The 26,053-nt window shown below is 42.0% G+C and overlaps 1 protein-coding gene across 2 annotated transcripts in view; it reads right to left on the bottom strand.

The window, feature by feature from the left end:
- Positions 1-26,053, bottom strand: part of LOC126092595 (protein croquemort-like) — a 233,621-nt gene that overhangs the window by 68,262 nt on the left and 139,306 nt on the right. For both annotated transcript variants that reach the window (XM_049908289.1, XM_049908288.1), the window contains 4 exons: positions 25,834-25,990; positions 25,595-25,758; positions 25,361-25,505; positions 15,358-15,564 (listed from right to left, as the gene is read on the bottom strand). In XM_049908289.1, the coding sequence (XP_049764246.1) occupies positions 15,358-15,564; positions 25,361-25,505; positions 25,595-25,758; positions 25,834-25,962 (645 nt within the window). In that variant the 5' untranslated portion in view covers positions 25,963-25,990. The remainder of the gene's footprint in view (positions 1-15,357; positions 15,565-25,360; positions 25,506-25,594; positions 25,759-25,833; positions 25,991-26,053) is intronic.

A 26,053-nucleotide genomic window follows, 5' to 3' on the forward strand; every position in this document is an offset into this window, starting at 1 on the left:
CAAATACTAGCAAATTCCACTGACTTGAGCACATGAAAAATTGCTTATAATTATTTTGCATTTGTTATTGGATATGGAATGATTTTCTGAGGAAGGTCAAGTAGTGTATCTCCAATCCTGAAACTGCAAATAAAATTGTCAGATATCTGTGCACTGCACAACAAAGTCTTGTCGCCCATTATTTCGGAAACTACAAATCCTAACTGTTCCATCCATATACATTTATGAAAATATAATTTTCCTAGACAGGAGACAAAAATTATTTGAGGAGAATCATTTTAACCACACACATAACACGAGAAACAAAAATAATTTTATGCTACCCACACACCAGTTCAAATTATATGCACAGACTCCACAGCATATGGGAATGACAATATATAACAAGTCAGTGGGCAAAAACATATTTAATAAGAAGCCAGAAATTTTAAAAATGAATGAGGCTACAGCAGATTCTGAGGAAGACATGCTACTATTCATAGAAGAATTCATAGAATATGAAACAATAATTTGAGAAAGGGGCAATTAAGTTTTAGATTTTATTGTATATAAACATAACAAAATTGAATTATTATTGTTGTTATGATGCTGTTTGTAAACATCAGCTGATAAGTGTTTACGGTGAAATTTTACCGTTATTTTGACATACCTCCTGTACCTGAATCAAATGATTTAGATTATGTACATTATGAGACAAACAAACCACAATTCACAAAATTCCAAGCTCTTCCTTCGACAAAGAGTGCAAACATTACAACATTTGGCTCTGTTGTTGTCTAATTATCAATACGAGTTATTGTACAGGCCCCTGCACAACATTTGGATGTCGACTTCTTGTCTCGGTTAACGGTTGGTACCGAAACAGTGTGATTCATCTGAGGAATCATATTATCAAACCGACACTCGTAATTTGAAATTCTTCAAAATTTTTCTTTTGGTTTTTGACATACTGTTGGAGTAAATGCTTCCACCCTGGCTCTAAAGTTAGCTTTGCAACATGTGGCCACATAGTTTGAAAGAAATTTCCCACCCAGTAGTGTATGCCTACTTTTCGCATTGTAACATGCTATCCACACAGTCAGGTGCTCTGCTGCTACATACAGACAAAGATGATGCATGGGTTGTGATTCATAACTCCCTCCGGCAGGAAGTTTTTTCTTTGTTGCACTGAGATCACTGGGGCATAGTTCTCACAAAGCAACTGGCTTGTCACTGCAAGGGTGCTTGCAAACGACCTCTCACCGCACAGCTTGTGTGTGGATCATCAGTCCACTCCATCGCAATCCTCTTCCAGTGACTGCTCTTGCACAGTGATTTCAAGGGTTTATTCTGGAACACACAGTGGTTGTTGGTGGCAGATGTGTACTGTAAATTTCTGTTTGTAGCGCCATGACATCCATCATTATTGCTATTTCTGTATTCGCTTGGTCCTCTATTTTTGTCTTCAAAGTCTTCCTGTGGTGACTGTCTCAGACAACAGACCACAGTTCACACCGGTAGAATTTCAACAGTTTTCTACTAATGATAATAACATTCACCATATCGCTACTGCTCGTTTTCACCATCAGCCTAACGATGGAGCTCAATGGTTCATTCGAACATTCAAAAGTCACAAGGAGAAACTCAGCTCCTCACAGTCATGGTAGCAATACTTACAGATTACACTTTCCTCCTATTGTCCTCACCATGTGATGGGAAGTTGCTGGCAGGATAATTATTAACAGTTGCCGCAGAAATGTTTTGTAATGCCTGGTCAGAAGTATTATTGGCCGCAGGACAAAGTTTTCTTCAAAATTTTTGGCAAGATAAACAGCACTGGGAGCATAGTGTCTTCATTTCAAATATTGGGCCATTCATCTTAAGTAGTCCAAAGTTCCTCTGGGCTGCACTGATGTCACCAAAATCAACTGTGGCAGTCTCACATCAGTGATTCTGCTGTAGAATTCTTGTCGACAGAACCAGCACCCTGCTGGGGTCTGTCCCGGCAGCCATCTCCACCTCTCGCAGTTGGTGCTGTACAGTGTTGTGAACCTCTGAACAGCCACCATGACACCTCAAAGTTCTGACTGTCGTCGTCCTGACTATAGTGTCTGCATCTCTGGATGTGGGCATGCATCCTGTGGCCAGTTTTCTGGCCAATGCTTCCTGTCATTTGCAAGGTGGATACTGGGCTGCAAGCACGGAGTCGCTTCAATCCTAGTCTCCTCATCTATGTACGCATTCAGGCCTCCCCGCTGCCATCGACACATGACACAGCATTACATGATGACGGGGTGGGGTGGGAGTGGGGGGGCATGTGGTGTTGTCCAAAGAGTGAGATCCCATAGTAAAGCTGGTACCACAGGACAGACTCACAAACTACAGACAGTCATTGCCAAACACAGCCACAAATGAGAGGTGTGCTCAAAAACTCGCTCTCAAGAGGTTTCATATGCCGCCGCCGCCACTGCTGCTGGAAGTCTAATTACCTTAAAGCTAAGAGCCACTGGTCCCACTCTCTGAATAATCACTCCAATAGCGATATCATCGTAGTTCAGATCCAGAACTGAGCTAGTTTCTTTAGCCAGAATGATGTACCAAAGTTCATAGTTAAATGTAAAGTGATATTTGTCTGACATTCATCACAAGAACTAACAAACAGTTGCAACATTACAGTACCATTGTTCTATGTATAGAAAGAATTGTTTTTGTGTTCTGCGATTTCATAAAATGTATATGGTCCCTCATACGTATATGGATGTCTTCCAACATTAAGTATCTGTTATTAAAGTGTTTTACTGAAACTGATCTAATGTTGTTATATGTTGTAGCACCTACTCTCTCTCTGCCAGAAGTTAAATACTTTGAATTGTCATCTAGGAGCGCCACAATATAAAAGTAAGTACTGTTTGATTGCAGGTTTCATGTGAACAGAAGTGTGTAGCTGTCCCTAAATAGGGATATGGTCAACATCAAGGAAAGTTGCACAATATTCAGAATAGGACCATGTGAAATGTGATTGCGAAAATGTATTTGGCGATATCGAAAATCTCATCAGGTCAGCCTGACCAAGACTCGATATGGCAAAGATGTCATCGCTGTATCTGAACCTGACCAGGGGCCCAAGGCTTACTGTTCCCAGGAACGCCCTCTCCAAGTGACCCATTAAAAGATTGGAATAGGAAGGAGCCATCATGGTTTCCATGGCCATACCCTTTATCTGTTTGTACGTTTGCCTATCCAAAGGTAAAGCAGCTGTTCGTAAGTTAATTAAAGTGAGTAGGAAGGATGTAATAGGTTTGGAACCAGCTGTTAAATGTTCAGCAGCAGACATACAATGTACATGGGTAATATTGGTATAGATGGAGGTGGCTCGTTGGTATAGATGGCTGTGGCTCGGTGACAAGTAAGATGTGTGGTGGGTACGCAACGGGAACTGTTTTCGGATACACTAGGAAATGGTTGGTGTCTTTAATATACGAGGGGGATCTTTGTATTGTATGTTGCAGGTGTTTAGCAACAAATGCAGATACACATTCAGTGGGTGCTTTGAAGCCAGTGACTATGGGATGACCAGATTGATAGGATTTGTGAATCTTAGGAAGATGGTAAAAGTTGGAAGCTCGTGGTTTGATTGGGGTTGCTTGGTTGGTTAAAAGAGGGGGGAAGGGACCAAACTGCGGGGTCATTGGTCCCTTGTTCCAGGTAAAATAATAACACAATGGAAGAAGAAAAGAAAGGAGATGTACAGCACAATAACAGGAGAAAGGAAGAGCAACAGAATGACAACTAACACTACTATGGACAAAACAGGACAAGAAAACCACAGAGAGAAGCAAGAAACAGGTAGAAAGGGTAAAAACAAGAGAGCACATGACTGTGGCTGGCCAACCACGAGAATAAAAAGGAAAAGCCAACCAATATGGGACACACTAAAACATCCACCCTAAAAGCGTTAGAGTGCACAAAACTAAATTAGCTGATGAGGCATTGTCAGCTAAAATTAATGGCAACGAGTCCAGTAACTGAAGAGTCCATCGCAGGGCAGCCAAAGGAGGACAGCTCACCAAGATATGGCCCACTGTCAGCCAGGCGCTGCACTGACACTGAGGTGGGTCATCACGGCGCAGGAGGTGGCCATGGGTCACCCAAGTGTCGCCAATGTGGAGCCAGCAGAGAACCACAGAGTCCATGCGAGAGGCCCGCACGGAGTACTGCCACACATTTGTAGTCTCCTTAATGGCACACAGTTTGTTGTGCGTGCTGAGGTTAAGCCATTTCGTCTCCCAAAGCCACGAAACGTAGCGGCATAGTACTGAATGCAGGTCCATTGCAAAGAAGCTGATCTCCATAAGCGGTTTCTGCATTGCCTGTTTGGCCAGCCTGTTGGTAAGTTCGTTGCCTGGGATTCCAACGTGACCTGGGGCCCACAAAACAACACTGAACGACTGGAAAATTCCAGGGCATAGATGGGCTCCTGGATGGTCGCTACCAAAGGATGACGAGGGTAGCACTGGTCGATAGGTTGTAGGCTGCTCAAAGAGTCAGTACACAGAAGAAGTGACTCCCCAGGGCATGAACGGATGTCCTCAAGAGCACGACATATAGTCACCAGCTCTGCAGTGAAAACACTGCAGCCATCAAGCAAGGAATAGTGTTCAATGTGTCCTATATGGACATACACGAAGCTGACGTGAGCATCAGCCATCCAGCCATCGGCGTAAACCACTCCGTGGCTTCGGTACATGTCCAGAATCGAGAGGAAGTGGCAGCGGAGAGCCGCGGTGTTAACTGAGTCCTTAGGGCCATATTAAAGGTCCAGGCGAAGCTGCGGCCTAGGTGTACACCATGGATGTGTACGTGAATGGACCTCAAGTACGGGTGGTAAAGGCAAGAACCCCAGTTCGGAAAGAAGGGATTGGACACGAGCTGCAATTGGAAGCCCTGACCTGAGCCGCCGATGCGGGAGATGAACCGCTGTGGGTGGGAAAAGAAGATGGTGATTTGGATGCGCAGGAGAACTACGAACGTGTGCAACATAACTGGCCAGCAGTTGTGCACACCTAACCTGCAATGGAGGGACTCTGGCCTCCACAAGGATGCTGGTCACCGGACTCGCCCTAAAAGCTCCTGTCGCTAGGCGAATGCCACAGTGGTGCACTGGGTTGAGTAAACGCAATGCTGAGGGCACTGTCGAATCACAAACATGACTCCCATAGTCAAGGCGGAACTGAACAAGGGCTCTGTAGAGCTGCAGCAGCGTAGAGCCAGCCGTCACCTTCCCAAGTCTGGACAAAGATCGAACGTGTTTTCAGGTACCAGACCCCAACAGGTGTTCCCGGAGTTAACATAAATGGTGTGTTATCTCCCGACACCAACACGATAGCTGATCACTTTGCAGAGCACTATGCTCGAGCATCTTCTTCGGATAATTACCCACCAGCCTTTTGCACTCTATAATGGCAGCTGGAAGGGAAAGTCCTCTCATTCACTACACGCCACAGTGAATCCTATAATGCCCCATTTACAGAGTGGGAGCTCCTCAGTGCCATTGCACATTGCCCCAACACAGCGCCTGGGCCAGATCGGACCCACAGTCAGATGATCAAACATCTCTCATCTGTCTAAAAGTGAGATCTCCTCATCATCTTCAACCGGATCTGCTGTGATGTGTCTTTCCATCGCAATGGCGGCAGAGCACTATCATTCTGCTGCTCAAACCCAGTAAAAACCCACTTGATGCGGATAGCCATTGGCCCATCATCCTCACCAACGTGCTTTGTAAGCTGCTGGAACATACGGTGTGTCGGCAGTTGGGTTGGGTCCTGGAGTTACGTGGCTCCATGTCAGGGCGGCTTACACCAGGGTCGTTCTACCATTGATAATCTCGGGTCCCTTGAGTCTGCCATCCGAACAGCCTTTTCCAGATGCCAACACCCGGTTGCCGTCTTTTTTGATTGATGAGAAGCGTACGATACTATATCTTTGCCACATTATACGAGTGGGGTGTCCGAGGTCTGCTCCCGATTTTTATCCAAAATTTCCTGTCACTTCGTACTTCCCGTGTCCAAGTTGGTGCCTCCCATAGTTCCTCCCATATCCACGAGAATGGGTCCTGCAGGGGTCTGTATTTAGTGTCTCTATTTTTAGTGGCCATTAATGGTCTAGCAGCAGCTGTAGGGCTGTCCGTCTCAACTTCTTTGCGTGCACACGACTTTTGCATTTCGTACTGCTCCACTGGTACTCGTGTTGCTGAGCAGTGCCTACAGGGAGCCATCCACAAAGTGCAGTCACGGGCTTTAGCTAACGGTTTCCAGTTTTCGGCCCCAAAGTCATGCGTTACACACTTCTGTCGGCGCTGTACCGTTCATCCAGAACCAGAACTTTACCTTAACGACGATCCACTCACAGTAGTGGAGACATATCGATTCTTAGGACTGGTTTTTGAAGCCCGATTGACTTGGCTTCTTCACCTTTGTCAGCTTAAGCGGAAGTGCTGGCAGCACCTCAATGCCCTCCGCTGCCTGAGCAGGACCAACTGAGGTGCCGATCCAGAGGATTGCCACAGAGATGCCCCCAAGTGGGGCATGTGGAGGCAGTCCTGAATCTGGTGGACCAGAGGGGGACAGGATAAAGAGCTTGGAGGTTGAGAAGCGAGCTGAGTGAATCCAAGCATATAATATAATGTGCCCGCTGATGGTATGTACTATCCTTGAGAAGCTGACAAAGGTCACAGAGAAGGCAGATCCGGGCACAGCAAATGTGGCATCATACCACCATTTGTCAAGAAAGTTTCAGGAAATTGGAAGGAAAAAGAATGTAGCAGCTGACTGAAGCAGACTCCAGTGGTAGTAGAGAGGAAGAGCTGCCTGCATACCCTAAATCCATGGAGGTGTAGGAAGAAAAAAAAAGAGCACGGGTCGGACGAGCCAGCACGGAAGACAGATGAATAGCGTAATGACTCAGAAGAACAGCTTGCCGATTGGACAGCGTAAAGGCTCTCCACGGAGTTAATGTAACAAGCTCCAGATGCTAAATGCAATCCACGGGGACGGTCAGAATCTAGACGCCGAAGAATATACGTCCGTGCAGAGCAGTAAACTATACTTCCATAGTCCAATTCCAAGCGCACTATGGTGCAATGTAAGTGGAGGAGGACCCCTCTGTCTGCTCCCCAGGAGGTACCACTCAGAACACGGAGGAGAGGGCGTTGAGGGATCACAGACACCGAGCCGAAGGGTATGAAATGTAGGAAGACCAGCACAGTCTTCTGTCAAACATATGTCCCAAGAATTTGGCGAGGTCCGCAAACTGAAGGTCAACAGTGCCTAAATGTAGGTAAGGCAGATAAAACTCCGTACGACGCCAAAAATTTACACAGACTGCCTTACTCAGAGAAAATCTGAAGCCGGTTTCGACGCTCCACGAGTGGAGGCGATCGAGGCATCCTCGAGGATGTCGTTCAAGAAGACTGGTCCGTCGAGAGCCGATCGTAAAATCGTCGACAAAGAGAGTGCTTGAGACATCGGGAAGGAGAATCCACAATTGTATTTATGGCGATGGCAAACAGTACGACACTTAGCACGGAGCCCATCTCGTATAAACCACCCCGTGTGATGAATTTACAGTACAGTGAGCTTTCACTCGGACAGGGAAGGTGTGCAGCAGTGTAGTTCAAAGTAATTTGTGTGCCTCGAGAGCACTGTCTGTTTCTAACAACAAGGTGCCATTTCGTAACCGGGAACGAGACTTTACAGGACCCGCAATTGCGTCAACACCCTTCCGAATAATGAAAGGGTCGACTGTCGAGAAGTATTGACCTTCGTTAGACCGAGAAACGACTAGGAACTTAGACACCGATAGAAGAATTGTCTGTGGCCGAGACTCGTCTAGCTTTCTCTTGTGGGTGTAAGTCAAACTAGAAGAAACCATCGTGAAAGTACCTCCCAAGATTAACAGCGCCTCCTACAGCACGCTCCTTTCCGGTGGGGGCTTTCTCTAAGGGACTCCTGAGAAACAAATGGAGGGGCCAATCGGCACAGTTAGAAGGTAACAACTCGGGTAATCACTCCTCCCTGGGCGTCGCCTTTATCGGGGAGTGCTTACGTGCCCTACTCGTCTACCTGAGGTGGAGAATTATGCTTTACCCCATCACTGGCTACGCGTACAAATGCGTAGGTCGGGCTTCAGACATGCACAGGGAGGAAAGAAAGAGAAAGGGAGGAACAAAGAAAAGGAAACTAGAGAAGAATTCTCCAAAGCTGCAGCGGAGAAGAAGGTAAAGAGAAGAATTAAGGAAAGAGGACAAAGTAAGAATAGATATGTTACAATGGAGTGAGAAAAAGAAGACACACCACTTCATTTGGGCACAGGCGACCATCTCCGGATGTAGGTGCAAAACATACACTCAGAGAGGGAGAAGGGGAAGCGGAAGAGGAAGGTGAAGTGGAAGCGGAAGGATCAGGGACAGGGAGGGATGTGGAAAGGGAAGGTACGCGGTCTGTAAAGGAAAGAGCTGCAAGAGCCCGGGGTCCTGTGCTCAACACACACGTATCCACAAAAAGAATTGTGGACCCCCCAAAAGGCAAAGGTTTCACATATTAACACTGGTCATCATATAGATATAGCGACAAGATGTTTTTTGATGATAGGTAGTACAGATAAATAAATAAAGTAGCACAAAAGGTCGAAAACAGGCAACAGTTTCAACAAGGCAGATGGTGACAATGACTGACAAGGATGTTATATAACAAGGAGTAAGCGCCCCAAGGGCTAATATATCAACGAAAATAATCAATGTTTGAAAATATAATACAGGGTGTTTGAAAAAGAACTCCCTAGTTTTAAGTATAAATTTAATAGGAAAATTATGAAAAATTACATCAAAGAGTATGGATCATGAAAGAGAATTCCTTCAAGTTTTGTTTAATGTTAGTAGATGTCAACATGGGATCAATTTTTGCCCTGCTCATGTCAGGACAATATTCTACTTCTCGCCATGTATTCAGGTGTAACTGTCCCAACTGCCGTGACGATTCTTTCCCTTAAATGATTGAAGTCTCAATGACAATATGTCAATTATAATTAGTTTACATTACCGAATAGAACTACTAATTTCATTTCCTTATCAGACAGCCATGGCCGAAGACTTATAAAAAATATTGGGGGGTGGGGGATACTGCGGACTCTGCCCTGGGAAATTTTCTACATTGTAGATGAAAAATAGGGAGTTCAAAAATTTTTTCATCATTTTAGAGTCATGTGATCAACATTAGAACCTCTAAAACTGGACTCTCAATTACTCAACAATCCGGGAAACTCTACAAGCTTGACACATTTTTTGCCTTTGAAAAACGAAGCAGAACAAACATGCACGGTATTTTCGTAAAAAGCTAATTTAATTTACAGTAATAATCGTGCTTATAGACTATGACGAAGCAGTGAATATATAGCTCTGAAGAGACTGAAATTATATTCAAATAAATCCTGAACCATCATTAAAAGAATAAAACATAAAATATTGCTGTCACACAGTAATAGCACTTTGATTAATAAGTGAAATACCTAATTTAAGTCTACTTTCATTAGGGGTCAGAGTTTGTTAAATAAAAACAATATCTCAAAGTTAATGCTTCAATAAAGTTAATAAAGTATGCCTAATACTTTCATTCAGAAAGTATGTAAATAGCCAGCTTTAACTGGGACTTACACCCTAAAAATATTTAAGTATTTGAAAATAACTAATAGAGTAATATAGTAATACAATACCGAACTAGTACTAATATTTCGAAACTGAAAATTTAACATTATGGATTTATTTAATTCTCTGTTTTATAAAGATTTTTAATATTGCTCTAAATGCTATTATTAGGGCTAGATGTCTTAAGAAAGGTGCAAATGTCGACCGTCTGACTCAATTACTGAATATGAAGTCGTTGATGACTCGTCGGATATCCAATTCATACAAAATATATCTGTGGGCATCTGGAACAGGCAAGTTGTTCAATAGCTTCTGCCCCATTGTTGATTGGAGGTATGACTTCAGGCGTTTAAGGGCGCTAAATGACCATTCTGCTGTTGCTGTCATGATTGGAACTACTTTGAGAAGCTTAATGCACTTCACTACTTCACATAACATTTCTCCAACTACAGGCTCTTGTGTAATGTACTTTCTTGCATCATACATGTTTTCTAAGTTGTTTTCATTCATCTCTAGACCAAAGACTATTGATACTTCGGGGGTAGCGGGGTGGGGGGGTTGAGGGGGGGAGGGTCAATGGAAACATGGTGCTTACATTAAGAAGCTTTCGGTTCCCATGGGTTTCGCTCTGAAATTTAAAGTTACTGTGCTCTTGACTGGCTAGGGGTCCGCCATGGATTTTCGACTGAAGAAGGGGTCCTCCAGCTGAAAAGGTTGGGAAGCCCTGAGGCAAGAGATTAAAAGAAAACAGCAGAATCAAATTTCTGAGACAGGTTTGTCAAGTGAATAAAACGAAGAACGCGAGCAGCTGCTCCTGGGTCATCCACTAAAATTTCATCCACAGTACATGGCAGACCAAGATCAATGCGCAGTGCATTAAAATTCGGACAGGACGTTAAAATATGGCGTACCGTCAGCAATTGCCCACATGGGCAGAATGGCGCCGGCACAGCCATCAGCAAATGGCGATGGCTGAACCGACAGTGTCCAATCCGTAACTGGGCCATAACGACCTCCTCCCGCCGAGAAGGGCGTGAACAGGTTGTCCAAGCCATGGGGAGAGGTTTCAAGGCTCGAAGCTTGTTTTCAGTAAGTGTAGACCAATCGGCATGCCACAGCGATAAAAAGCGCTGACAAATGACCCTACTAAAATCAGATGAAGGCACACAACAAGAAGCTGTCTGAGGCTGGAGGACCGCAGCCTTGGCCACAGCATCTGCAGCTTTGTTCCCAGGAATACCGTTATGGCCAGGAACCCACATAAAGGTAACCGGAGAATCGTCGTCCGCCAGCTGCTGAAGAGAGCGTTGGATCCGGTGCATGAAAGGGTGAACCAGATACGGATCACTGAGGCTCTGGATTGTGCTCAGGGAATCAGAGCAGATGACATAAGCAGAATGACAGTGGCGGTGGATGTAAAGAACAACCTGACAAAGGGCAAACAGCTCAGCTGTGAAGACCGAACAATGGCCATGGAGCCGGTATTTGAAACTGTGTGCTCCGACAATAAAAGAACACCCAACACCGTCATTGGTCTTAGAGCCATCTGTATAAATGAAGATCGTATTAATGAACTTCGAACGAAGTTCGACAAACCACGAGTGGTATACCGAAGTTGGGGTAACCTCCTTTGGGAGAGAGCTCAGGTCAAGGTGAACGCGAACCGGAGACTGGAGCCAAGGTGGCGTTTGGCTCTCACCCATTCTAAAGGTTGCAGGGAGTGGAAAATCAAGGTGCTGAAGGAAGCGATGAAAGCGAACTCCAGGGGGTAGCAGGGCAGATACATACAACCCGTACTGATGGTCGAGAGAGTCGTCAAAAAAGGAACGATAAGACGGGTGGTCGGGCATTGATAATAGCTGACAGATATACCGAAAAAGCAGTATATCGTGCCGGTAGGTTAGTGGCAATTCACCGGCTTCAGCATGAAGATTCTCGACAAGCCTAGTATAGAATGCTCCGATGACAAGACGTAACCCCCAATGTCGTATAGAGTTGAGGCGGCATAAGATGGATGGCCGTGCAGAGGAGTATACAAAGCTCCCATAATCCAGCTTTGAGCGGCCGATCGACTGATGTAAGCGAAGTAGGACAGTTCGATCCGCTCCCCATGACTTACCGCTGAGAACAAGGACATTTAGGGAACGGGTACGAGCAGCCAAATATGACATGTGGAGACCAGCATATAAAACCAAAAAATTTTGTTGTCTACATGAATGGGAGAGCAATGGGACTGAGATGTAAGGACGGTGGGAGAAACTCTTTGTAGCACCAGAAGTTAACACAGTCTTGTTGGCAGAAAAACGGAAGCCATTGGCGACACTCCAGGAGTAGAGACGGTCAAGACAACACTGAAGACAGCGCTCCAGGAAACATGTATGCTGCGCGCTGCAGTAGATGGTAAAATCGTCCACAAAAAGGGAGCCTGATACATCAGCTGGGAGGCAATCCATTATTGGATTGATCGCTATGGCGAAGAGAGCAACGCTCATAACTGAGCCCTGTGGCACCCCATTCTCCTGGCAAAAGGTGTCTGACAGGACAGAACCCACACGTACCCTGAACTTTCGATCCAGTAAAAATGCAAGAATAAAAAGAGGGAGGCGACCGTGAAGACCCCATGTATGAATGGTGCAGAGAATGCCCGCCCACCAACAGGTGTCGTAAGCCTTCTCCAAATCAAAGAACACAGCCACTGTCTGGCGCTTCCGCAAGAAGTTATTCATAATGAAGGTCGACAAGGTAACCAGATGGTCAACAGCAGAGCGGTGCCTACGAAATCCACATTGTACATTGGTAAGCAGGCGTTGAGATTCGAGCAGACAAACCAAACGAGAGTTAACCATTCGTTCCATCACCTTACGGACACAGCTGATAAGGGAAATGGGTCGATAACTGGAAGCCAAGTGCTTGTGCTTCCCCTGCTTAGGAATCGGGAAAACAATAGATTCGCGCCAGCATGTGGGAACATGACCCTCAATCCAGATGCGATTATAAGTACTAAGAAGAAAACCTTTACCCGCAGGTTCTTCAGCATCTGAACATGAATAGAATCAGGCCCCAGAGCGGATGACCGTGACCGGGCAAGTGCACTTTCGAGTTCCCGCATGGTGAATGAGGCATAACAACTCACAATTCGAGGTGCGGAAGTTACGTGGCCTTGCCTCCTCTGCCTGTCTTCGGGGGTGGAAGGCAGAGTGGTAATGAGCGGAGCTCGAAATCTCTGCGAAAAATCAGCCGAAGGCATTGGAGACATCCTCATTCGCGACTGTCAAGCCAGAGACTGGTGAGGGGACCTTAGTGCCAGATAGCCAGCGCAGGCTACCCCCGACAACAGGAGGAGTGAAACTGTTGAAGGAGTTTGTGAAAGCAGCCCAGCTGGCTTCCTTGCTTTCTTTAATAACACGATGACACTGCGCACGTAATCATTTATAATTAAACAATTCGCCATCGTAGGGTGGCGTTTAAAGGTGCGTAAAGCACGTCGACGAGCACGTATAGCGTCTCTACATGCTGCAGTCCACCAGGGGACCGGTACAGGACATGGAGAAGTAGTAGTATGAGGGATGGAATATTCAGCAGCAGTGAGAATGACTTCCGTGAGGTGTGTGACCCGACTATCGCAGCTTGTGAAGTTTCGATCCCGAAATGTTGCCCTGGAGGAGAAGAGCCTCCAGTCTGCTTTAGAGATGTTCCAACTAGTTGAGCATGGAGATGGGAATGATGCAGGAGATGGATAACACAAGGGAAGAGGTCACTCGAATACGTATCAGAAAGAGCGTACCACTCAAACCGACGTCCAAGTTTGGTAGTACATAAAGAGAGGTCTAAATGGGAATAGGTGAGAGTTGGCTCCGAAAGAAAAGTAGGGGTGCCAGTATTGAGGCAGACAAGATTGAGGTGGTTGAAAAGGTCTGCTAACAGGGAGCCTCTCAAGCAGAATGCTGGAGAGCCCCAAAGGGGATGGTGGGCATTGAAGTCTCCAGTCAACAAAAATGGTGCAGGTAGCTGAGCAATAATTTGCATCATGTCTGCCCTAGTAAACAGTACAAATGGCAACTGCCTGCAGATCGGTGTGCAATGTGATGGGATCGTAGTAGATATCATCCCAGAGCAGCAACATAACCCCTCCATGAGCCGGAATACCTGCCACAGGGGGTAGGTCAAAACGCACAGAGGTATAGTGTGCCAAGTCAATATGATCGCATGGGCGTAGCTTCGTTTACTGGAGAGCTACTACGAATGGACAGAGCAAGCGTAGCAGCAACTTTAAGTCCTCTTGGTTGGAGCTAATGCCGTGAATATTCCAATGAAGAAGTGCCATCATGAGAAGAAAAAGGAGAAGCAAGAAGGGGTCACCTCTAAGGCTGCTGAGGGCCTGGCTTCGAGTAAGCACTGCACTGCCGCTATCAACAGGCGGAGAGTCATCGTCCATTTTTTCAATAGGTTCGTCAGCCACCATGTTAAGATGGTCGGGAGGGGGAGCTTCATCCGCTGGTGAACGGCCAGATGTTCAGCTACCAGCAGTGCGGCCAGGCAAAACGGATGACGACCTGGGGCGGCAACCGCTGGGTGGCGCAGGAGAAGAAACGCGCCGTGGCGGAGAAGGAGAACTTTTCTTCCTATGAGCCTTCTTGGAAGGCGTCGTTTAGTCAAAGTACTGGACGAAGGCTGGGAGTTCGGGGTATGTAAGAAGTCTTCACAGGACGGTTCCTTCTTAGAAGGTCCATGCATCTGACTTCTGTGTCTTAGCCTTGGCAGAAGCTGATGAAGGTGCTTGTGTCTTAGAGGTGCTTGTGTCTAGAGGAGACGTTGATCGGGCGATTTTAGCACTGGCCGAACGTACGACCGTAGCGCTAAAGGTCAGATCGCATGTCTGCGTCAATACCTCCCTGGTGCATGTCTGGGTACACTGATGGTTCCGAAGGCAATTGGAAACATTTTTCCATGAAGGAATTGGCTGTCTTATATCACAGTGGAATAAATGTCTTAACAGTTATGGTGATTACTTTTGAAATAATGAACCGTTTACTTTTTTCCCTCCGTCTTTTTTTTTTAATTTGACTGCCTCTTAAAGATGATTAATTTCTTTATTTTCAAAGTTGAAATGAGCATTTTCATCTCATTATAGTGGATGAACAACTTAGTAATTTGAGAAGCAGCCATAAATATAAAGAAATAAAGTTACGTAACTGTTTGTCTCGTTGCCAGTATGCGTTTGCAGTACAAGTACACATCAAAGTACCTGTGCCACAGTATTGTAGCGTGTTGCTACAGGAGGAAAAAAAAAAAGGAGGTTCATTGATAAAATGGGATGTCATTTGGCAATTCATTTTCGGCAGAAGTGGAAATATTGCAACCATGTCATGTCAATTCTTAGGACTTCTTTAGCTGCCTGGATCAGCCTGACACAGCTGCAAAATTTCCACTGCTCCCAATAATGAATTAACGCACAGTACTACTATTCATCAACAGGTTGCACTATTTTGCTTTGGTTGCTGTTGCATTTGGTATTGGTCTGTGGCATGGGTATTACAATGTGCACTGCAACTGCAGGCTTGCACCTACAAACAAACAAAACTTTAATTACCTAACTTTATTCTTCAATGTAATAATTTAAACTTTCATGATTAGAACTAATAAAAATTCAAAATGCAAAGATGCTTGTACATACTTACATCAACAAAGTATCCAAACTGCTTAAATGGTATTGAAATAGACGTGTTCAATTTATTTACAACATCCAGTATTGGGTCCTGGTAACCATCAAACAACAATTCTCTCACAGTCTTGTTTATAAACATTCCTTCTCCAGACACAGTCAACAAGGATGATAGGAAAACTCGTTCCACAGGTCCCATTAAACGAGCTAGGTAATTAAGAGTCTGGAAAAGACAGGAAACATTTTCAAAATTTTCACAGTGTTACTGCTTCAGACTATCACTCAACCAGTTTCTCAATTTTCAAGTTCGTTATGGTACTAGGAACAACTGAAATGATAAGCTAGAACTACGTAGAGAACTTTTAATATGAGAAAGTCCATTCTATATATACTTCGACTGTGAAGCAAGCCTGATAAGAGCTCAGAATACCTGTGACGCAGGTGAATATTTGATAAGATCATGCTCCATAATATTGTTTAACTTGGCATAGCTTAATAAAAGAAATTTTAATCCATAAACTGGAAACAATGTCAAGAGATCTTTAAAGATGCTCATGAAACTAAAATAAATTAAATGGTGGAGTTCATTACGTAACAAGTCAATGAAGTACTTCAAGGGCAGCTTTTTACCAGTGAGTAGGTTAACAGCTTGGCTTCACAAACTACACCTAAGGAGGGGTACAAACTCTTGTAGACATTAATGTAGTATCAAAAATAGAATTCCCTCCTTACATTAGGCAAACCATCTCATCCTGGGGTCTGAGTGACCTTCCCTTTCTTTTTAACCTCATTCAACCTAGCCCTCTCTCCTCCTCAAGAAAAGAATTTACTGTTCTAGAAGCTAGCATAGTTCTTGTACTTTTATGCATAATTACTGGCAGCATAAATATTTCACCTCCTGATGGCAAGTGATGGCCAGTAATTTCCTCTCTGAATTTCACTGAGTATTAATGTAGGAAACAGGTCATCATTTTCAAGTAAATGGGAACTACTACATGAAATGTTGAGCAAACTGTCCTAAATAATATCTGAGATACTACTCTCTCTCCCTCCAATAATTCCACCTCCTTATAAATTAATAGCCTAGAGAGCAATTGCTTATGTGATAATGAAAGCCACAACTACGACACACGTAAAGATCATAGACAGCTCAGGAATAACTTAACGAAAATGCCCACATTATATAAATCTCCCATAAGTTTTAGACAATAGGTTTTATGTATTTCCTCATGCTGTATTGTTACTGATATTTCTTTGTGTATGTAGAATTGAATGAACGGTGTTTTCTTTTTTCTACGATAAATGATAGACCACATCAAATAATGGAAAATCCAGAACAGAAAATGACAATATTATGAAAAGGATAGATTGCTACTCGCCATATAGCAGAGATGTTGAATCGCAGATAAGCACAACAAAAACTAAACACATAAGCTTTTGGCCAGAAGGCCTTCTTCCAAAATAGACAACGTACACACACATCTTCACTGGAACACAGCTCACGTACATGACCACTGTCTCTGGCTACCGGGGATAGGCTCTACTCCGGCCACAACAGTCAGAGATGGTGGTCACATATGCGAGAGCTGGGTTTCCGTGAATGTGGATAGATGTATGTATGTAGTCAATTTCGGAAGAAAGCCTCCTGGCAGGAAGCTTGTGTGTTTAGTAGGCTTTTTGTTGTGCCTGTCTGCGACTCGACAACTCTGCTAAATGTTGAGTAGTAGTCTCTTCTTTTCATAATAAGTGGCAGACCATTTGCTGAGAACAAATAATGTTTCCGAATATTTCATTTCTGCATTTCCCATTGTTGTAGCTATGTTGGCCTTGATTATGATAGATAGATCATCAGGAAAGCTTATCAGTCGAAGGTGGAAGGCCATTTATATATGACAAGAACAGGAGTGATCCCAGAAATGTACCCTGTGGCATTCCAGTATCAATGTGTCCTCACTCAGATGGAGATTCATCACGACAGCTGTACGAGTTATTTAACACGACCCTTTGCTTCCTATCAGTTAAATATGAAATTAAACATTTATTTATTCTACTTAGAAAGTCAAAGAGTTTACATTTCTCAAACAGAATGTTGTGATTTGCAGGTAGTTAAATGCTGTGGACAGAGCACAACAAATTCCAACCAGATATTTTCATAAATCATCAGCAAAATGGTAGACTGCATGTTCAATGGATATGCCCTTCTGGAGTACAAACTGCGACTGACTCCTATTTGCAAATATTCTTAACCAGTCTTAAATGCATACCCTTTTTCCAAATTTTTTTGAGAAATAAGTTAATAATGTAACAGGTCAACAGTTACTAAAACCTGCCTTACTGTCTTTCTCATAGAGGTGTCTCTTAATGGCATAGTTTAGTGCATCTAGAAAGATACCCTGTGAAGGAGGTGCATTAAATATATATGACTGAGTATAGCAGGTATACCTGAAGAATATGCTTTTAATATTTTGTTTGAAATGTTATCAATCCACTGAGAATTTTCACTTTTAAGAGAGTTAATTATTTACCCAATTTCTCTGGAAGAAACTTGAGTAATCTCTGACTGGAAGCTTGTGGTACTGGCTGTTGCATATACTACAATGCTTTACCTTTTGGCCTGACTGTACCTAAACTCCCAGTTACATTTAGGATTCAATTTCTAAATATGCTTGCTAGATGTATGGAATCATTTAATATTTCATCATTATTATCTTTAAATACTGCAGTGTCTCATTCCCTGACAGACTTTCTGGCTTTTCTTCTAATTTCATTTTAATTTCAGAGTTAAAAATCTGATATTATCCGCAAGCCCTTTGGTTCCATCTTATAACTTTTCTCAATAAAGAACAATACCTTCAACAATAGTCTAGATCAGGGCTAGCAGCAGTTATGGCAGTTTCTCGACTGCTCAAAATGGTTCAAATGGCTCTGAGCACTATAGGACTTTAACTTCTGAGGTCATCAGTTCCTTAGAACTACTTAAACCTAACTAACCTATGGACATCACACACATCCATGCCTGAGGCAGGATTCGAACCTGCGACCGTAGCAGTCCCACGGTTCCAGACTGTAGTGCCTAGAACCGCTCGGCCACCCCGGCCAGCTCGACTGCTCAAAGGTTGGCTACATGAGAGGAGAGAAAAGAAGCAACGTATTTTTAATAGCAAAATAGAAAACCATTTTCTTTAGTGTCATCACAAGTATTTGTTTTTTCCCGAATGTATCATGAATTATAAGGTTGTTAAGTTTGGACATAATGGCCCAGTTGCAACTGCAATAGTCGAATATTTAAGATAAGCAGTATTTTAAATTTCACTGACAAGCGCAAATAAGTGAAATTTATACTCTTGCTTATCACAAATATTAAGCTTTTTTCTGGACATATCCCGATTTCCAAGTTTGTGGTTAGGCTGGGACCCAAGGGCACAGATTAAATTTATAATCTTCATTGTTATAATTTTTTTTACTTCTTTGAGTATGTTAAATTATGAGATTGTGGTTCAGTTGGGATGTGACAATTTGGTTGCAATGTGACTGGCAAAGGCAATGAATGTGAAAACTAAAACACCTGGTTATGGTGACAGACAGCTTAGCTCAAAGCCTAGGTTCAGTTGGAACACAACAGTTTGACTCATAAAATTAAATGAATAATCTTTGTTGTTATTTTTTTTCTTCTGAATATGCCACAAATTATGCATTTGTGGTTAGGTTGGGATTTAATATCATGGCGTAAATTAAATTAATAATCTTGGTTGTCAAAATATATGCCCATTTTTTCCAATATGTTATGATTTCAGAGGCTGTGATATACTGACGTGATAATGTGACAATATTCTTCAAAACAAGTCATCTGCTCGCTGCTCTCTCACCAGCTGCATAGAATCTGCAGCTAGCACACGCTCTTTTCTTCCTAGCTCACCTCGCGGCGAGTGCTGAAAACACTGCTGCACAAAACATATAAGTACGCCCCTAGCCCTGGTCTAGAGTTTTACCATACTTTTCATAATTTGAAAGCAGCTGCACATCTGTACTTATTCTCTCCATATGGTACAGTTGTTCAATGATACTTCAATGTCTTCTCATCCACAGTTCCTATGATCGACCACTGGTACGATAAGTCATGATTTTCATTGGGACACAGCTGTGAAGGGCACAGACAAATTTACTTAGAAATGTGTTGAACCTGGAATTTGCATCCATTACTTAATCCTAGCTGATGCTTTTGTAGTTTCCTTCTGAAAGTTTGTGGTGCGATTTCATTAACTATTCCATTGGCTTTCCTAGTTGATAGACAATTTGGAGTTATGTTGTCTACAATAGTTAATTGATATTGAAATCTTAAAGTTTAATATGGTTTCAATTTTTTTGACTACTTCTGAAAATTTCCCAGTGGGGACCTGCAAAGAGTAATAACTTCATGCCTTCCTAGATCATTTATGTATAATAAGATTACGAACTTCACTGAAGTTAATAGTCATCAACTGAAAGAAACACAGACAGTGATCAGACAGAAGGTAATTATTAACTAAGGTAAAAACCAAGGGTGTGGACTATCTCCTGCTGTTTTTAATATTTACACTGACTTTATTCTTCATAAATGGAATTGTACAGTAAAGAAAGGAATTAAGATAGCAAATGATGAGAATATGAATATTATATACTTATTTTGTAAATAAAACCACCACCTCTTGCTGCAACTTAAATTATATATCCCAGACACATTTCGCCTTTTTGTTACTCTAAGGTATCTTCAATGGGATCTATAACAGTACAGTTTCATTACTGTTAGATTATCAAACAGTTCACTTTGCATTTTCTTACGTAAATAAGTAATTGCTTACAGTTTGCTGGGATGTGTGTTTCCTCTCATCTGGCCCAGAGATTGCACTACCACATTATTTCCAAAATATAAGCACAATTTTGTATTCCAAACTTTTTCACACTGTTCAGGATGTTTCTGTTCTTCTTCTTCTTTTTTCTTTTTAGGTTAAGTTTGTGTGCGCGCGCAGAGGGGTTGCTCGTTTGAGTTTAAGAGCACTGAATATGAATGTAATAACTGTTAGAGTGTGGTTGAAACATTTGGTTTCAATGTTCTGTGGAGGGGTTCATGGACAAGTGAGTGAAAAGTGTTGGGCATCATCATCATCATCATCATCATCTACTACTACAATATTAATCCTCTTCAGGAGCATTATCCCATTATTTAATTAATTATTTGGCGAGTGTACTTTATCATTCAACAGGGTTTTCCTTTCTGCTTTGGTTTTCTGCATGTGGTAATTTCCTTGCAGTGTTCGGTGGTGTTTTTTATCATTGATTTTAATTATTTTCACGTCTTCTCCAGTGGTTGATTTGTGGTTATGTTCTCTTAGATGTTCTGCAAATGTGAAGGGTTTTGTCCCATACTTCCAGGCTATCATGTTTTCTTTGTGTCTGACATCAAATGTTTCCTCTGTTTGTCCTATGTACCTGCCTTCACAAGTGCCACACTGTAGTTGACATACCTGCTTTCTGGTACATGTGTGTGTTTTTTGTCAGTTTTGGGATGTATTTTTGTATAGAACTGTCTCCTGTGTGTGCTACATTTATTCCCTGCCATTTGAAAATGTTGGTGATTTTATGTGTGAGTTTGTGTTTGTATGTCATTGCGTACCATCTTGTGGTTTTTCCCCCCATCTTTTTCTGATTGTTCTGTGTGGTTGTTATGGCACTGAGTGTTTGTGTTTGGTTCTTGAGTGGTGTTGTCTGTGGTGTTCTGCAAACTCTCACATAAAATCAACATTTTCAAAAGACAGGGAATAAACATAACATACACAAGAGAGGGTTTTATATAAAAATATGCCCCAAAACTTACAAAAAACAGACACAAATACCAGAAAGCAGGTATATATCAACTACAGTGTATAACTTTTGAAGCGAGACGCATACGAGAAACTGGTAGAACATTTGATGTCAGACACAAAGAAAACATGAGAGTCTGGAAGTATGGGACAAACCACTTCACATCAGCAGAACACCTAAGAGAACATAACCGTGCAAACCAACCACTGGAGAAGTGAAAACAATTAGAATCAACAATAAAAAAAAACACCTAGCCATACAGGGAAATTGCCACATAGAGAAAACCAAATCAGAAAGAAAAACCCTGTTGAATGATCAAGTACACATGCCGAACAATTCATTGTTTACACTTATAGATAAAATAATGGAATAACGTTCCTAAAGAAGACTAATATTATCATTATCATAATAATAATATCACCCAACACTTTTCACTCACTTGTCCATGAGCTACTCCACAGAACATTGCAACCAAATCAGCTATTACAATCATATTCAATGTTCTATAACTCAAAGCACCCCCACCCTCTCTCTCTCTCTCTCTCTCTCTCTCTCTCTCTCTCTCTCTCTCTCACACACACACACACACACACACACACACACACAAGCACACACAAGCACAGAAGTTAGTTTTAAACATATACTTTGTTTGTTAGGTTGGCAACACACAGGATACAGGTAAACAAAACAAAAAGGAGGAAATACATAAAGAAGTTACGATGCTCACAATGATGACGACGATGACGACGACGACGACGACGACTATTATTATTATTATTATTATTATTATTATTATTATTATTATTATTATTAGTGTTTTAGGGCGCACTACAACGAGGTTATCAGCGCCCGACGATGTTCACATTTTTAAAATCATTGTTTGAACAAATATCTATAACTAGTGGCAAAAAGAGTAACAGTACACCCCAAAAAAGGAGAAACACGGTGAACAGAGTGAGAAAGTTAGGAATACAAAATTGTGGTTATGTTTCGGAAATAAAGTGGTAGTGTGATCTCCAGACCAGATGAGACGAAGTACAGAGCCCAGCAAATTAAGTAATTACTTATTTACATAATAAAATGCAAAGTGAACTGTTTGATAATCTAAAAACAACATAACTGTATCATTAGAGCAAGAAAAAGGCGAAACATGTCTGGGAAAAATAAATTAAGCTGCAGCAAGAAAAGGCAGTTTTATTTACAAAACAAGTAATTCTGTGCTTGCTGCGACAGATGACCACGCAAACAAACCTGTTACATGAATAGTTTTGACAACTGACTGACCAGTCGTTTTGTTCTTCAGTCAGTTTTTTAGTTTTTTTCGGTTAAATGAGAAAGGTGTCTGCGGCCACGTCACCTGCAGTTACATTTTTCACTCACTCCGGATGTGAGTAGTTTCACTCAATGTGAGAAAATCTAATGACAAGTCTTTGATGAATATGTCTCTTATAGCAATGTTTTCACACAGACTCTGGGTCTGAGAGATTTCACTACATGGATCACATGGAACGCACACACAATCTGACATGGCTAAATTCAATTTTTAATTAATGGACATCATCACACCTTTATGATAAAATGAAATGCAAACATTTGCTCAATTTTGGCAATGTTCCTTTCTTCTTCACGTATACTTGAGGGAACTTTAATGCTCAACTTTGTACCCCTAACAATACGTCAACTCAATTAGTTACATGTTAGTTTGCATCCTGAACCACAGCAATACAATAATCAATTGTAAGTGATGAAGAGAATAGTCTATTGAGTACATAATTAAATTGATATGTATAACTCTTTATTTGAACTTCAACAATGTGGGAAAAAGACAGATTGCCACTTACCGTAAAGAAAACATGTTAAGTTGCAGACAGGCACAATTAAAAGACACTTACATAAAGCTTTTGGTCACAGCCTTCATCAGTGAAAGAGAGACAGAATGCATTCCAACCTGAGTTGCTGCAGTTGGATTTTTGTCTACATGGGCTTGGGAAAGTGAGGTTATGAGCATTTAGTTGTTAAATCTCTTTTAGATGAGTACTGCTGCCAAATGAGCATCCCTGGGGATAATTGTATTTTTCACATTTTATGAGGGCTGTGGGTAGGACGTACAGTTCGAGGGTGATGAGTTATTGGGGTTGTTTTTGCATTAATGTTTTGGGCACAGGGGGGTACTGGTTGTGAAGTTAATGGGGCGGTTTGTCGGTGGCGGGACTGTTTGATGATTGTGTTGTAGAGGACCAGTTGGTGGCAGTTTTTGTCGTTTTGTAAGGCTTGACTGATTTTGGTTAATTTTGTGCTTTTTATTTGTTGTCGTTTTTTTCAGGGGTGTGTGGTGTGCATGGTTTGGGGTTTGCTTAATGGAGGTTTAGGAGCTTTTTTTGTGTTGTGTTGTGTTGTGTTGTGTGTGTGTGTGTGTGTGTGTGTGTGTGTGTGTGTGTGTGTGTGTGTGTGTGTGTGTGTGTGTGTGAGGGGGGGGGGGGGGGGGGGGGGGACAACCTAGATCACATTGCTGGATTCTGTTTCCTGTAAGTAATTTTTGTTTGGTGTTTATTTTATAGTATCTGTGATGTTTTGTGTGTTTATGGTAGGTTGACTGTTTTATTTGATGTAGTGATGTCATTTTTGGGCTGTTGAGACGTTAGGGTTTGGGTCCTATTCTTCATAGTTGCAGGCGTTGGATTTTTGGTAGTGACAGCTGCAGTTGCACTATATATGTCAAGTGAAATGCCCAATTACATTTTTCGCAGTTATATGTGTTAATCATTCAGTATCAATAGTTGCAGTTGCGCTATATAAGTCAAGGGAAATGTCAGATTACATTTTTCGCAATTGTAAATGTTGGGTTTTGGTATTGACAACTGTGATTCGGTTGACCTATAAAGGTCAAGGGAAATATCTGATCCCTGTGGTTTTTGTTAGTGTAGTAGACTGCTGTAATTTTGTTTTTTTGGGGATCATTCAGGTTTTTTTTGTATGTGTGTGAGACATGCTTACCAATGTGTGTATGTAGTGACATATTGGATATGCTGAATGTAGCTGTTTCCGCCATACTGACTGTCGCGTGTCAAAGCAGAAAATTGAAATCTGATACTTCCTATGGCCAAACAAACAATGGAAAATCCTGGATGTTGGCCATGTGTGTGTGAACCAAAACACAAAGATACTGGCGATGAGAAGGTCATCCACGTGTTAGGTCATTAGGGTCAGTGTGTAACAGCCAGTGGCTTGTGATGATGTACGCTACTTTCCTCCAGGTATACTCTCACATGCACTTGGCATGACAGGAGACAATTTACAGACTGCAGAAAAGGGTTGTAAGGATAATAATGACAAGTGGTTGCATCGGAATCGCTAAAAACCAGATCTCATTACATATTAAATACATTCAACTACAAGTCTGCTGTGCACTTCAGAAACACACTAGTAACTTGGTCCCAAACAGTTCTGCACATAATCATGGAAGAGCAAAACAGTACAGTTTGGCTTCACATTCACCAACGAAACAGAAGCTAAGGAATTAATATGTAGTAACTGAAGGATTCAGACTATTTCCCTTTTATTAACTAATGAGATACTGAATCATATTTGGGGGAAATTTATGGCACACCTTACTAAAACAAGAAACTGATTGATACCTATACTCAGACATTAAGGAATAAACAGTTTGATAATAGGGGGAGGTACTGGGAGGAGGGGAGGGAAGGGGCAGGGGGGCCTTTATAGGGAAGCCAAGACTCGTATGGATGTACGTTGAAGCTGTTACAAACAGGTGAAGAGACTTTCACACGATAAGGCTAGTATAGGAAGTGTGATCAAATACGGATTTGGTCTTGAGGGAGCAGCGGTTGCAGCACAACAATGTTTAGCATAATGTAAACTGTCTATTAGTAATGACATTTTATTATTAGGGTCATGTTCAGAGGCTATTTTTGATAAAATTAGCTATATGGCAACGTAATTTAATTTGACTAAATTCTCCAGGATTGTGAGAGATGATACCGATGGCAGAGTCACCATACTCATCAACTACAGTAACAGTCAACTGGTGCACGTTTACTAATCGCAATTCATTTTTCTTTAATTTTTGTTTTTCGTTGAATCAGAAGAGAAACTGCAAATGCCCAGTTGGTACTTTTTTTTATTAAAATTAGTACACTAAACAGAGCAAAATTTTCACTTACTGCAGGAACAGCATTTATTGTCATAATCAAATCATCCTCAAGTCCACTAGAAAGCTCTGGAGCAAACTGCCAAGTTCTGATATTCTGAAATGTTACGGTACCATTATAGTCATTCCAGCCTAAAATATTCCTTCCGTGATACTCCCTGAAAATATTTAAAATGTCATAATTCACCAAAACATTAACCAGCTTATATATTATAAAAGATATCTGCAAGCCATGTTCAGAACCTACCTGAATACATAAGGTCCCATTTCTTTTAGTATTGGTTTAATGGTTTGATCCTTTGCATATTCCTCAGAATTGGTTACATTGAACATATAGAACTCCATATACAAATCTACTGGCAATTTTATCCACTTTTCATAAGTCAAGGAACCTTCCCTTAGAACCATTGCCTATGGAGAAAAATAATGGTGAAAACATACTCTCTGCAACAGCTAGCAGTTTCTGCATCTGCATAGAATACTTACAGAACTCAGAACACTGTCGACTATCATGTTCATGAAGCCACCAATAAAAAGTCCTACGACTAAAAGGCCTCCTCCAATGCCAAACACCAAAATTTGTTTTGTTTTCACTGTGCACGAGCAGCAACCCATGTTTTTGTAATTTAAATGGCTTTATTTCCTGAAACAAGAAATGATTCAGTATTAGTGCTAAAAAACGGATCCATATTTATATTTAATAATT

The sequence above is a fragment of the Schistocerca cancellata genome, chromosome 7 (assembly GCF_023864275.1).
Source record: "Schistocerca cancellata isolate TAMUIC-IGC-003103 chromosome 7, iqSchCanc2.1, whole genome shotgun sequence".
NCBI classification, from domain to species: Eukaryota; Metazoa; Arthropoda; class Insecta; order Orthoptera; family Acrididae; genus Schistocerca; species Schistocerca cancellata.